Source organism: Periplaneta americana, chromosome 5 (genome assembly GCF_040183065.1).
Source record: "Periplaneta americana isolate PAMFEO1 chromosome 5, P.americana_PAMFEO1_priV1, whole genome shotgun sequence".
NCBI lineage: Eukaryota > Metazoa > Arthropoda > Insecta > Blattodea > Blattidae > Periplaneta > Periplaneta americana.
In genome coordinates, this window is record NC_091121.1 from 121,018,948 (window position 1) to 121,034,828 (window position 15,881).

The window sequence follows — 15,881 nt, forward strand, 5'->3', positions numbered from 1 at the left end:
CAAATATCTTATGCTAGATAGATGCACTCAGGATGTGTTAGAAAATTTATTTTCTACTGTCCGTTCCTTAAATCCAATCCCGGATGCAATAGAATTCAAAAACTGCATTACGATTCATCAGTTTTTCTCTAAAAAAAATACGTAGTTTGCGATTCTGAACAATAGTTGAGTTTCTAGGTACAGATGTAAGTAAACCCGAATCAGAGAGTCTAATGAAGATGAATGTGAGCAAAAGAAATTGATATAGGCTAAATTTTAATTTAACTGAAAATGGAAATATTGACTTGAGCTAACAACAAGCTCTTTACTATTTGTTGGGATCAATTTTGTTCAAAATAAAACAAAATAAGTTATACAATATTTGTGAAAACTGTATTTCATATCTAATAACTGATAACGTGGATGAATCTATAAATTTTATTAGCACATTAGTGACTCTCAAGTCGTACATTGAAATGTTACGTATACCCTTGTAAATTCGTGTTAGATATAATTCTAAATGCAGAAAAATGTGAAACGTTGGTAGAAAATGTATTGACACTAAAGGATTTGAAGTCTTTATTCATTAACACTTCAACTCATACGTTCTCAATTCGTTATAATATTTTTGAAAAAGTCTTATCACTATTTTAGGACTAGAATATATTTATTGTTAAGAAAATTGTCTGTTATAGCAAATGCACGACAACAATTTGCTAAATGTGGCGATCGGAATGTTGGTGTGATAATTGCACTAGAAAATTGCCGATGTTATCCATTTTGAAATGGACATAACATAAATAATAATAACATGAGTCATTTCACTAGGACAATAATGTTTATTAATTCTTGTCTCCTGTGTTCAATAAATTACAACAACATGTATGATATCACCTTTAATCACCATCGTTCTAGCATTACTGCTTACGCGTCTGTGCCGATCAAGGAGTAAATATGGCTGTCGCCGTCGAGAATGCGGTACTCTCTAATATACACTGCTCTGATTTGAAGAACAAATACCGGACCAGTCCTATCTAAGTGTGGCACTTTCGAGTTACAAATCACAGTGGAGGAACAACAGCACCAGGCCTTTCTTCATTCCTGTATAACTTCTGTTTCTACTTACCTGGTGATAGACATCTATAAAAAGGATAGGCATAGATATGAATCTAAAAGAAATATAGGCATCTAAAAAAAGTAGATCGCTGCCAATTTATAATTTACTTTCCTGCTATTTTACAATTAAACATTGATAACAATATAACTTTCATCCATTCTATAATTCACCAGGAGTCACTATGGAGCAAAGCAACAAAATATGAAATATGTTATGGAGTTGGTTGTTGACACCATGACCCAAATAAAATCAAAGTCAAATTGAAACATCGGAAATTCCGAAAACTCCTATAGGATATGGGGGAAGAATACCAGATTATAAAAACAAAAAAACATTGAAACTGATTTCTAAATGCATGGAAATCATTTTGGCTTAGAGATAATGATAGTAAGACCTGAATTACAATTGAAAGTTGCATATCTCTTAAACGACATGTTTTTTGGAAACACAGTATAAAGATTCCGAAGGTGTTAGTATGTTCAAATTGATAAACAAAATACGTTAATCTGAGGTCTTAAGCAGCCAAAATCACAGCCTAGTATGGTTCCACATTATATTACATGTGAATATTTTTCATAAAACTGAACATTGCAAAATCAAAAAGAAGAACCCGTATTACAGGTGAGCATCTCACTTTATAGTTAAAATTAGTCATACGTTGAGCTCATGCATTTTGTCAAGACACTCGCGATGTGCAGTACGGGAACAACGTTTCTGTTAAGGGGGTAGGAGTAGAAGGGAAGGTCAGGCGTGTGTCTACCGATTTCAAGGAAAACACTAAGCCATTCCCCTATAATTCGTAAGTAGACTCATCCGATCTCGTGCGCAGCTCTGTAGGAAGAGTGGGGGAGCGTCTTGACAAAATGCATGAACTGTAATTTTACTCCTGACTAATTATTTACTCAAATACCATTTCTCTTTGAATTGCTGTCCCGGTTTTGTTCTGTTATACTTTATCAGTCATTGTTCAACGAAATTTATGAAGAGTGACGAAGAAGGTAAATGAAAACATATCAATAATAATCAAGGTGATCAACGTTGTACTTCTAAGATTACAGTCCGGCACTGTATATTGAATACTGTATTAAGGAGAAGCGTACCTACCATCTTTCATTCCTTTCGTTTGAATGTTGAGCTTGTTGCATTCTACTGATGTATTCGAAAAGTAAGTTTTGCCAATGTATGAGCTAGACGGTCCACGACATGACCCATTTTCAAATGTTCTTTCGTGACAGTTCGACAAGACCTTATGCCATGCTTTCTAAAACGTCTCCTCACGGCTAGTGGGGTGGCGGGAAAGTTGGACGCCATCTTCAATTCAAAGACACTTGGAGGTTTGTTTTCAACTTTTCTGAATAAGGTGGTGTCCTCTTCCCTTGTAGAGATGCGCGGCCGCCCAAGTGGTTAGTGGACGAAATACTGGTCCCTGCCACAGGCCTTTTTTTTTTTTTTTGTTTATATAGGTTTTTTTTTTTTTGCATAATTTTTGTTTAGTTATTTGATGTGCCTTGACTTTTGAGGAAGCAAATAAACTATTAATTTTGTATATAAACCAGGTCGTGCCTAATAATAGCCTACAATAATGGGCTATAATATGTTTGCAAGACTTGCATAACCAAGTTTATTAACAAATTCCACAAACACTTGTCATTAAAAATATAAAATAATACAATAAAAATTCAACCCTGCCGGGAAGCGAACTTACAACCTCTTTAACCCTACGCTACACCATCTCATAGCACTTCCTGCATTGTAGACTGATCACTAGGGAGCGGATTCCTATGTAATTAAATATTCTTTTTGCGTGTGATAAAACACAATAACAAAGTTAAAAATTCCGAATATGAAGTTTTAAGTTTAAAACCCGAATTTTATTTCACATAAAGACACATATTTTCACAAAAATTATGTAAATACATATTTTCAGGAAATCTATTGTAAACACATAAATCTTGGAGTTTTTTTACTTAAATAATTTTTTTACAGGAACTTTGAAATATTTTAAAGCTAAATCAATTATATCACTCAGAAGTACGTTATCTTTTTAAGAATTCTTTGTTGCTTCGTGTTTCTGCGCTGTGTGGTGTATCCGTTATCCATTTTTGTAATAGTATCGCCTCGAGTTCCGAGAACTGCTATACCTGGTAAGGTTTATCTTGTCTCAGTAGAAATAAAACCAAGTCCCTTCAAGTGAGGGTGGAGATTATAGGAGGGTTGTAAATTTTCAGGATTCCTTTCAAAACCTTCTTATTGTACAGGCTACCGGAACTCAATTTCTTGAAAGACAAGCTCAGTGACGGAACTACACAGTACGAAGAGAGATTTTGTTATTTTATTTTGCGCTACAGAATGTATCAATTAGTCCCTTCCGCCACTGGATGGATGGACTGCATCGCTCCACTCCCCCCATCGCCATAACAACACAGACGAAGTAAGACGTATCTACTTTCTCTCTCTTTTCACAGTGAGACGAGATACATCACACAGACTTTAGGCAGCATATCAATATTATTATTAAGACAAGAAGGAGAGATCTTGCAACACATAATTAGGAATAGGGTAAGGGGGTACATTTTCGAACATAGTACAATTCTGAACGCACTAAGATTTTTTAACACTTGCGAGTTTCATATGTTCGTAACTCTTCTTGAGTTATATAGCGTCGATAATTATGATTATAATCAGTCTTCTATAAGTTTGGCTCCTAAAAATCTGTGTTGTAAAGTGTTACTATATAACACAAATAAATCATTTTTCAAATAAAGGTAAGCACTTTGGCTGCAGAATATGTTCTGTTATAAAATTGCTCGTAGTTTCCATTGTGGTATTGTATTACAATGATGAAATATTGGTTTATATCTTATTCCAACCTGTTCTGTAGTTTTCGTTACACATGTTACCGTCATACCAATGCTATTTATGAACAGTTTAGAGAACTATTTAATCATTTCTCAAGGATAGCTGAAGTACAATTTCGAACATTATTCAGGTACAATTCTGAACGCTAAGAGTACAATTTCGAACAGTTGTTTGTAACCGTTCTAACTACATCATTTCTATTTGTTGGCATTTTAGATGCCACGAAGGAAAACAAAAAAGGAAAAGGGTCTGAAATGGGATTCTAATGCTATGGAAAAGACAATCAAAAGTGTAATTTCAGCAGATATTTCATTGAAAGGAGCTTCCGCGTTGGATCACCTTCCACTGAGCACTCTACACGATAGAGTAAACAAGAAAAAGGAAAAACAGATTGGTCTTACTCCACGTGTTACAGAGAAGATTGAACATCCCACGGTACTGTCTGGAGACATGGAAAAGGCTTTGGTGGATAGGCTCCTGTACTTAGCAAATAGAGAGTTAGGTCTTAAGTTAAACGTGCTTATTTTGATTTGGCCGTGGCCAGTCAGAGTCCCTCAGAAAATTCGCAAAATGGTCCTTCCGATTCTCCAGAAAATGCAGTTAGTGCCATTCTTAACTCACCCGAGAAAAAAAGCTTCTTTACATCAAAGAAAACTGCTCACGTCACTCCATCTTTCTTCGCAAGAGCATATCAACGAGATACGATCTAAGAAATCCTCTGCAGTTAATACTCGGCCTAAAGAAAAGAATAAAACTGCACCCAAAAGAATAGTGAAACAAAGGGCAACATCGCCCGCTCCATCAAATGAAGAGTCCACACCTGTGGAGTAACGGTCAGCGCGTCTGGCTGCGAAACCAGGTGGCCCGGGTTCGATTCCCGGTCGGGACAAGTTACCTGGTTGAGGTTTTTTCCGGGGTTTTCCCTCAACCCAATATGAGTAAATGCTGGGTAACTTTCGGTGCTGGACCCCGGACTCATTTCACCGGCATTATCACCTTCATCTCATTCAGACGCTAAATAACCGAAGATGTTGATAAAGCGTCGTAAAATAACCAACTAAAATAAAAATCAAATGAAGACGATTGTGGCCTCTGCCTACTGAATTATTATTCAAAGGAATCCATGTTGAAAGGGGAGTGGATCCGATGCCAGATGTGCGACGTGTCGTATCACGAGGTATGCCTGGGTGCCAGAGGATAAAGCACTTTTTTTGTGGCAAATGCTTTTGATCGAAATTGTACCTGACCTGTTCAGAATTGTACTTCTGTGGTACATTTTCGAACGTTTTTTGTTTATTGAAACATTTACAACTATGGACAATGTAAACATCCTCTATTGCTTATATTGTTGTGGAACGACAACTAGGTCTTGAACATTGTATTCACAATAAATTTAGAAATTGCTTATACTTATTTTTCCCACAAAATACTAATATATGTTCACTGTTCGAAATTGTACCCCCTTACCCTATTTATTGTTGCTGAAGATGATCTCATTCCACGCTTTGTTTGTGAAACACAACAGATAAGAGTTCGGGTATAAACATTATTTAATTTAAACAAATCTCTCGCCTCTCGCTCATGGCTATCAAGTAAGGCAATACATCTTGTTGTGATTCCCTGTTATCGGGCCATAAGCATAAGCTGCGTGGTGTAGATGCAGTGGCGTCACTACAGGAAGTTTTTCTCCGACATTGTCAGTCAGTAATTGGAAACATTTACGTTAAGACGTGTGTCTATTAGCCCCCTTAAGGTGCCTAAAATCAAATCGAGTTTAAGATCGCGTCTTCAGCAATATGTAGATGAATTTAAAAACGTTTTTACTACCGACGGAAAAGTGTTATTTTGCCAACTGTGTGGTAAATCAGTGCAGATCAGCGCTCTCGGGTAACCCTGGACCAGCTTCTTCCAATGTTCCCAATATTACTTAGATTTATGCAGAGCATTTGTTGCAGCCAGTATTCCACTCCATAAATTAAATAATATGGAACTTAAAAATTTCCTGACTAAATACATCAACATCGAACCTCCTGAGGAATCAACATTAAGGAAACATTACCTCCCAAAATGTTACGAGGAAACTTTACAGAAAATTCAGTCAGTGTATGAAAGTGAAAAATTGTGTGTGAGCATTGACGAAACAACCGATTCAAGTGGTAGAAAAGTAGGAAACGTTGTTGTTGGTGTGTTGAAGAATGACAAAGCTGCTTGTGAACATTCATTTTTGCTAGCGTGTAAAGAAATGCCTGCAGCAAACCATGCCACAGTAGCTAGATTATTTAACGAAGCAATGTATTTACTATGGCCGAACGGAGTGAAGTATGACAACGTGTTACTCCTACTTACAGATGGTACAGCGTATGTTATAAAAGCAGCTGAGCTTTCCAAAAATGATACATGTACCGTGTGTGATCCATGCTCTACACAGGTTATGTGAAACTATGCGAGTTCTGTACCCCTAAGTGGATAAGTTGGTATCAAATGGAGAAAAGGTATTCGTTAAATCACCCTCAAGAATTGATGTGTTCAAACAGAAATATCCAGATCTTCCACTTCCTCCTTTGCCCGTGGTCACATGCTGGGGTACATGGCTAAGTGCCGTTATATATTATGAAAACAATTTTGAAAGTTTTGCGTCTGTTGTGAATGAGCTGGACAAAAACGACGCTTCGTCAATCGATATCCTTCAAGATATACTGAAAGATGGTTGTTTAAAAAACCATTTGGCTTTCCCATCTGCAAATCAAAGCTTTTTGTGTGAGACACCATAAAAAACTCGAAATATCCACAAACCAGTGTCTGAAACAGGGAAGTGCGTGCCGTGTAGGGCTGGGGACGGAGCGGATCGGTTCGGAGCAGTTACTGTGATGTCATTACTCGGTTGAACCGAGTACAGTACTGAGTACAGATTTGTGGCGGCAGATTTAAAATTTAGATGGTTTGAGTGATTTTAGAACGTACTTTAAAAGTGAAACCAAGCGTGTTTTAAAAGCGTTGTAGTAAAGCGCTTTCGCTTTGCCAATTGACGAGAAAAAAGCGCTTTTCATTGCAAAATGGCGATTGCAAATTTCATTTGCATGATTACAACTATTTGCGGAGTTATTTTGTATGAAAGGCTATTTAACTTTCAGTGTTGTTATATATGACAGACGAAATAAAATTGATAAAATAATTTATGCTCGAACATGCCGAAATGTAGTAATTATACACCTGGTAGTAGCCTATTCATTATAGTTCAGTTGTTCAGCCAATGAGAAATCACCTTTGTAGTATTATAAAAGCGCAAGTATCGATTATTCTCGGATATGCAATCGAAAGACAACTAGCAAAACGTCACGGAGGCTGGAAATCCAATACTGTCGCAGAAGGTTATGTTCTGTTACTATAATAATTAGCGTTAAGTGTAAATAATATTCAAATAAATTCAATTTGTCATCGCGTTTTTCAATTCTAAATCAATTTCCAGCTTATATCAAGATTAATGTTCATGTTATCTCTAGATTATATCAAGGTCAATGACATTCGTTCCTCGGAAAAAATCAATACTTTCGCGTCTGCGCACATCTCACAATGTAGAAGGTCAGTTCCGCTCCTCACTTCGATAACCATAACATGAATACTTATGAATAATTTCAAGTTAGAAATATGGTCGAGCATAAAAAGTCGTATGAAACTTGCCTATAACGGTAATTAAGAGGCTCGTATGAAAATTATGAAACTCGCTTGCGCTCGTTTCATAAACAAACATACTCGCGTCTTAATTACTACCATTATAGCCTCGTTGCATAATGTACTATTATAATACTAACAGCTAATAAATTAACAAGTGAGGTAAACGTTAAACGCTGCAGCTAAGTAAAAAAGAAGATAGAAAGGAACGGGCTCCATGAAGCGCTGCCTAAAACACTTAAAAATAACACAGAATTATTTACTATTACGGAAAGTGGATAAAATAATCAATAAAACGTGGAATCTTAAACTGAAAAACATAATGCTTATTTATTTTATAACATTACTAGCCTTCAATACAAACATGTTCTCTTTGGTGAAGAGTAATCTTATTGATAAATTGATAAATTAAAGTAATTAGGTAACATAATTCGTACAAATAAATACAAATAGAATGATGACTGATAAGGTAACACAAATCCAGCAAACACAAATAGAAGAAAAATATAATGCACTTCTTTTTTTAAACATATTGTAATATTAATCAAACACACTAATATTATGATAATAATAATAGTAATAATAATAATAACAACAATACTTATGGCTTTTAAGGAACCCGGAGGTTCATTGCCGCCCTCACATAAACCCGCAATCGGTCCTATCCTGAGCAAGGTAAATCCAGTCTCTATAATCATATCCCACCTCCCTCAAATACATTTCAATATTATCCTCACATTTACGTCTCGGCCTCCCCAAAGGTCTTTTTCCTCCGGCCTCTCAACTAACACTCTATATGCATTTCTAGACTCGCCCATACGTGCTACATGCCCTGCCCATCTTAAACGTCTGCATTTAATGTCCTAATTATGTCAGGTGAAGAATAAAATGCATGCAGTTCTGCGTTATGTAACTCTCCATTGTCCTCTATCTTCATCCCTCTTAGCCCCAAATATTTTCCTAAGCATCTTATTCTAAAATACCCTTAACCTCTGTTCCTCTCTCAAAGTGAGAGTCCAAGTTTCACAACCATATAGAAGAACCGGTAATATAATTGTTTTATAAATTCTAACTTTCAGCTTTTCTGAGAGCAGACCGGATGATAAAACCTTCTCAACCGAATAATAAAACGCATTTCCCATATTTATTCTGCGTTTAATTTCCTCCCGAGTGTCATTTATATTTGTTACTGTTGCTCCAAGATATTTGAATTTTTCCAGCTCTTCAAAGGATAAATTTCCATCTTTTATATTTCCATTTCGTACAATATTCTGGTCACGAGACATAATCATATACTTTGTCTTTTCGGGATTTACCTTCACACCTCTCTCTTTACTTGCTTCAACTAAAATTCCCGTGTTTTCCCTAATTTTTTTGTGGATTTTCTCCTAATATAGTCACGTCATCCTCATAAACAAGGAGCTGATGTAACCCGTTCAATTCATTACTTTCTCTGTTATCCTTGACTTTAATAATAATAATAATATCATTATTATTATTATTATTATTATTATTATTATTATTATTATTATGTACAGTAATATGTTCAGACTGTCAGTGTTCATTAGGCACACTTGACAGGTCATATAATAGAATGAACTCTTCAATACTAGAGGCCTTTCAGCCCGCCTTGGGGATAAGGAAATAATTTGTCCTGCAGCAGATAATATTTAAATACAACAGTACCTACGTCATTGTCTGCTAGAATCAAGTAAAACACGTGAACTCTGTTTGAATGTTTGAACTGACCGGTAACGGCTACGGTTAACCGAGTAACTTCGGTGCTCCGCTGCCAAGCACATAAACCGATATAACCGAGTAACTCAACGGATCTACTCGCTCTGTCCCCAGCTCTAGTGCCGTGGAAATTAAACTAGATTTGCTACCAGGTTCAGAAGTACTAAGGGACAAATTCCAGAATGTGTTTGGAAAAAACCGTGGATATAAAAAAAATGTGTAAAGTTGCTCAAGTACTGGAGGGGTGCCTGTAGATGAAATTGACGGTGTATGTGTTTGTGACATTCCTCTCTTTAAATATACATGTCTGACGTCCTGTGATGTGAAAAAATGGTCTTCACAGTGAAAGTCGTTCAGAGATAATCGGCATGAATTTGTGATTGTAGAATTTGGAGATGACGTTTGTTGTTCACTGCAATTCTCGGCCAACTACTAGCAACACTGATACTTAAGTGTGGTTGGTGAGTACCTAGTAACATTTTTTTTTCAAGCTAAGTAAGGTATTTTTGTCATATTTAAAATATATATATATTTTTTTTTTTTTTCAAATATTTTTGTACTTTTTAACACATAAAAATAAATATATTTACATTTTTTTGGCACATAAAAATCCGCTCTCTACTGATCACAATCAAAGAATCAACCGGAACAAACATCAAAGCATTGCCTTCGAACGCAATGAGTTTACTCATATGAACCTGACTTAAAAACTTTACATTTCAGCTACCAAGTATAGGCCCATTCATTTTGAACCCAATTGCACATGGATATTGTATTACAGAATAGTTTGGAATGAGTATATTTACTTGATAGGGTACAACGATTAACCTGTTTTTCCTTTATGTATATGCACAGTAGCTAACAGTTAAAACAATACCCTGAAAATTGAGTAAACATCCTAAATGCTTTCCTTTATTAAAGTAATTATGTTGGTTCGGACTTCAATTACGGGTACGTACTTCAGTCAGAATTATGCAGTCTGTCTCAAACATTGCAAAGGGTCCTCATTTAACAATGCAAAAACGTAGATCAGCGATAGATAAGTCATTTGAGGGAGGAGAATTCTGTTAAGGAAAATAGTCTAAATCATAGAGAAAAGTCATGTAACTGTTAAAACACATTATTGAATCTTATAAACAAGAAAACTGACTCATTAGCGAAGCAAGGGGTAGTTACAAAACATTTACTGTGAGGATGTAAAGTGAATTATAAGACCAATTTCTAAAGAACCGAAATTAAAATATAGTGCCAAAACTGATTGAAGGATGTCGAGAATAACTTACGTGGAAAGGTGGATACATGGAATGTCTATGTCATTAGGGAAAACGAAACATCTTGAATGAAATTTACAGAAAACTGTACGAAAAGGTTATGAATTCTGTTAAACAGAAAAGAAGTGTAATTTATTTAGGGGGTAGATAGCAGATGGATGTAATTTGTGATTATGTGTATCGAAAACTTGCGAAAGTTTCTGGAAAAAACTCTCTGTCCATCTTCTAAAGACAGTGATTGTAGTGTTGTGGTGTGGAGCTATATGGCTGTATCAAGCGTGAGAAAATGTCATTTTATTAAAATTATAACGGAGCGACGTGATTACTTGATTCTTGAAGTCGTGCAAAAATCTACAGATGAAAGAAAATTTCATATTTTACGAAGCTAATAACTTGAAACATAAAAATGGCGTTCATATGACTATCAGAAAAATTAATGAAAACCTCAGCTCACCATTAGACATTAATTTCATCGAAAATCTTTAAACTCGAAAACAATTGATTTCTAATAATGAAGATTTAAGTAAAGATATGAAAGAAGAATAGGACAGTAGTCTCGAATACACAGTAAACCTTGTAGAATCAATTTTAGATCGCATCAGAAATTTTCTCGCAACCAGCAGATGGTATTAAGTGTCTATGGGTATTCAAATTTCTAGTTCTTTTCTGTAAGTGCAGAGAGTGTATTACTTTCATTGTGAGTTTGGGTTTGGGAAATGTCGAGTATATCCATATTACTTTTGATTTTTATTTTCTGTTTTAGTAACGACATGATGTTCATTAGTAGAATAAAGAAGTAGATGAATTTTTTTTTTTTTTTTTCATAATTCACGTAAGCTACCGTGTTACATATTAATACAAGGTGTATGATTTTGACTGTTAGCCAATTTTGCAGCTATTATAATGTTTGTATTCCATACGTAATTTACGTTTGTTTTGTGTCTTATAACTGCTCCGATACAATGTCAACGTGGGCATTTAAATGATTGATATGACATACAATTCTCGATATGACATATAATTCTCTTACGCAGAATGCACGCAGTTGGAGGATCCCCGTTTGGAATGGCGAGCAATCCAGGAGGCAATGCTGCGGGAGTACCTGCAGACCGCGCAAGACGTCTTGGAAGTGAGTATATTTCTTGTTATTGCAATTTGTAGGTGCGAGCGTGAAGTGTGCATATTGTCAAGAGTGGAGAAGTGCTGGAGACTGAGACTGCATTTCTTTCTTCGGTAATATAATCATGTAAGATCTGCACAAAATAACGATGAAACAAGTAATAATGATGAAAAGTGTGATGTAAGCAATTACCTCGGAAACACGTGTTGCTTGCTCATATCACGCAAGAGGGATTTTAGGTTTTAGGAGATAGAGATTTAGTGAATGGGCTCTATTACATCCATTGAAGCTCTTCAGTATAATTCCGGGACAATGTTTCATGTACCCGCTTGAAGCCCACCCATATGTGAAACCTACGCGGCTTTGTAACAGCTTGTGTCCCAGTACTTATAATTTCAGTTATTTGTGTACAGCCTTTTGCTCAATTATTGTTGTATCGTCATCGCATTGCTTTTAGTAGCATCTGTAGTTCAAATACCTTTAGATAACTAATGTAATTAAAATGCAGATTGCCGGTTTGAATCTTGGCTAGACTTCGGTTATCTAGATCGTAGAGTGTAAAATATAAATTAAAAAAAAAAAGGACAAAAAATTAATCGTAAAGATGAAAATAGAAATTCAATGAAAATAAGAAATGTACTCCGTCGGATGGTATCCATATACAGAACTTGAAGGTTTATAGTGATTGTGAATATGAGAAAGTGTGAGGTTGGTAGTATGATTAGAATCTTGATATGGAGGGCCCACTTTTTTCATTCGGGTTTCAGCGGGTACTGTGAACAAGGAGCCGCCAGAGCTGGTTATAAGCCGTGTGACTGGGTAATTAAATGCAGAACATCAGTAACCACGTATAGTGCTCATACTCCTAGCGTGGTCTCCATGTCTCCTGGAGAAGAGGGGGATAGAATAGCTTTATGACAACATTAGAAGCGATTTTAGGTTTTGAAGATTGGATGAGTATAAAAAGTTCACATAAGCATGTACTGTATCCAGTGACTGGGTTTGGAAATACAGCTGTTTGAGTGTTATGTATAACAACTTTGTAAATGGTATGAAGGAACGACAAATCACTAAGTTCTATTGCGTACATACAAAGGAATAGTACGTGTCGGTCTTCTGATATTATCTGAGGGCAGCACTATTCATAATGGGTGCAGAGAAACAGCTGTTTGTAATTAGTCTGTACAGATCCGATGCGTGCGCAAATCTGAAACAGATGACAGGCACTCAGTACTGTGAATAACTTGTGACTGCAGTTGTGTTACGATATTATAATTAAATGTTTTAACAATACCGGACCTCATTACACATGCTGAATATGCCGATATGATATTTATGGGTGAAAATGCTGCAGCTGATCATGGAAGGCACCGTTGACGGTTTCCTAACCACAGAGTACCCAAATTCAAGAGTGTTTGTAACAAACTATGTGAGACTGGTACAGTTCCCAGCAGTCGTATTTCTTCTGAACGTGCAAACGAACAAACTGGGGATGAAGTAGAAGACATTCTTCAATCTGTAGAAAGTATCCTATAATAAACATACGAAGAATTTCTGCTCGAATTGGTGTTTCAAGACAAGAGTATGACGAACATTACATCAGTATGGCTTCTATCCTTTTTATATATAATGGGTGCAACATCTTGTAGGAGATTAAACTAGACAATGGACATTTTGCCGGTGAGTAAAATTGGTAATCTCCGATTAGTTTCCATTAAAACTATTCACCGATGAAGCTAGTTCCATTCGTGACGATATATAAAAAAAACCGTAACTCACATCGGTTGTTCGACGAAAATCCACATACCATTGTGGAAACAAATTACAAATTATTATTATCAGCACCGCTTCTATGTGATTTAACTATTTCATGCTACCTTAAATTCGATAAACATTGTGTGAATCCAAAGTACACCTGTGGGTAAAATATTCATTTGAAAGTAATACAATATAGCATAGTGGTCGTCAGAACTCGCTGAAATGGATAACGGGTAGGAGTGTATCGCAATATGCACTGTCGTGCAGAAGGAAGAGGTAGAAAGCATACCCGCCAGTAGCCACGGATGCACGCTAGTGGCTCTCTTATCCGCGGGTAAGAGACGCTAGCACTGTGCTGATGACCGCTGATATAGCACTTGAATATCTTTTACATCGTATTCATACTTCACACACTAAATCACGTCTGGTGCGCTACGCACTGGGTGCTCTAACCACTGAGCTACGCCGAAGTTGAACCTACCGCACCGAATCGAATCTTTCGCCTTTGGTTCTTTTCCCCTTAGTGCCTTATTCCATGTTCGACTTATCTATTGACATAAGTCAATAGTCATCACACAAGGAGCTCAAATAAAAATCTTCTTTACATAGATTATTTATTCACCTAACAGAGCATAATATACCGTAAGAGTCTTGGTAGCCAAGTCACTCAATTGATGACTATTGAATTAATACATACATATGTCAGTATATAAGTCGAACATGAACTAAGGCACTAAGGGAAAAGAACCAAAGGAGAAAGATTCGATCTGGTGCAGTGGGTTGCACTTCGGCGTAGCTGAGTGGTTAGAGCACCCAGTAGGTAGAACAGGGGGTACCGGGTTCGATCCTCGACACCAGAGCGAATTTTTCTCCATCAATAAGAAATGCTTAACTGTAAACTTACTTAGGTCTCTCTATGCTACTGCATCCTATCGCAATCTTCATTTTCTTGAAGAGTGCTGTCATATAGACGTTTATCCAAATTATAAACATATAAATGGTCAATTTTGTAAGGGTCGGTAAATTGAGTTTTTCCTACTAGATTGAGCACTGTGCAGTGTGGCGAAACATCAGAAATAGTGTCTCTTCATATATCCTGAAGACATTAAATTAATGAATACAGCATTGAAAAAGAAGTTTTAGATCTACATTAAGTGCTGATAGTACGAACTGCTACTTTAGAAGAGTAGCAAGAAAAGGTAAAAATGTATACAGTATTGTTCAGGTTCTTTAAAGTTAAACAAACCAATTGTATGAGTAGGTTATTCTACTCATATAGTGAACAGTGTACAAACTGCGATGGACTGTCTACCAGTTTGTATAGAAAGTATGGCACAGAAAATATATTCCTACTTTTACATATGTACATTCCCTGAATCTGCTTTACGTGAATTTTGTGACTTTGTGGAAATAGAGTACTCAAAACTTTTTTTTGTAGTAAAACTAGATGGCTTTCTTTGTTGCCAGCCACAGAGAGAACCTATACTTAAACTCTATCCAGCCTTGAAATCGTATTTTGAATTACAGAAAAAATGTCTCACAATCATTAAAATGTTTTTGGTGACCCATTGTCGAAATATGGCTCTGTTTTATTCATTCCAATGCAGCAGTTTTTAATGATTTTGTTCGTCTATATTGAGGGTCAATTTAAGTTGGAAGAAGAAGAAGAAGAAGAAGAATATTGAGGATCAATATGTTTCTGTGATAGCTCTGTATTGATTGCAGAACTTACAAATATTAATGGACAGACACATTGCGTTTTTTTGCCTCTTTAAAGTTCAGTCGAAACGAAAAGGTCTGGAAGAAAATGGGTTGGTTTTGATTTCAAGTTTTAAGAAACGTGTGTTCATTTTATTCATTTTGAATAGAATATATTTCTTACATTTGAAAGAAGATATTCATTTCATGTCGACCTGTTTGGCAAGTTGGTATAGCGCTGGCCTTCTATACCCAAGGTTGCGGGTTCGATCCCGGGCCAGGTCGATGGCATTTAAGTGTGCTTAAATGTGACAGGCTTATGTCAGTAGATTTACTGGCATGTAAAAGAACTCCTGCGGGACAAAATTCCGGCACATCCGGCGACGCTGATATAACCTCTGCAGTTGCGAGCGTCGTTAAATAAAACATAACATTTAACATATTCATTTCATACATTTGAAAGAAGATAAACATTTCATACATTTGAAACGAGATATACATTTCATACAATGGAAAGAAGATAAACATTTCATAAATTTGAAAGAAGATATACATTACATGCATTTGAAACAATATATACATTTCTTACATTTGAAACAATACACATTTCATATATTTGAAAGAAGATATACATTTTTTATATTTGGAAGACGATATACATTTTAGCTGTATT

At 36.0% G+C, this 15,881-nt stretch overlaps 1 protein-coding gene across 1 annotated transcript in view; it reads left to right on the top strand.

Moving 5' to 3' along the window:
* Positions 1–15,881, top strand: part of kibra (WW and C2 domain containing protein kibra) — a 402,614-nt gene that overhangs the window by 175,697 nt on the left and 211,036 nt on the right. Inside the window, exon 3 of the mRNA XM_069826453.1 lies at positions 11,667–11,761. Within this exon, the coding sequence (XP_069682554.1) occupies positions 11,667–11,761 (95 nt within the window). The remainder of the gene's footprint in view (positions 1–11,666; positions 11,762–15,881) is intronic.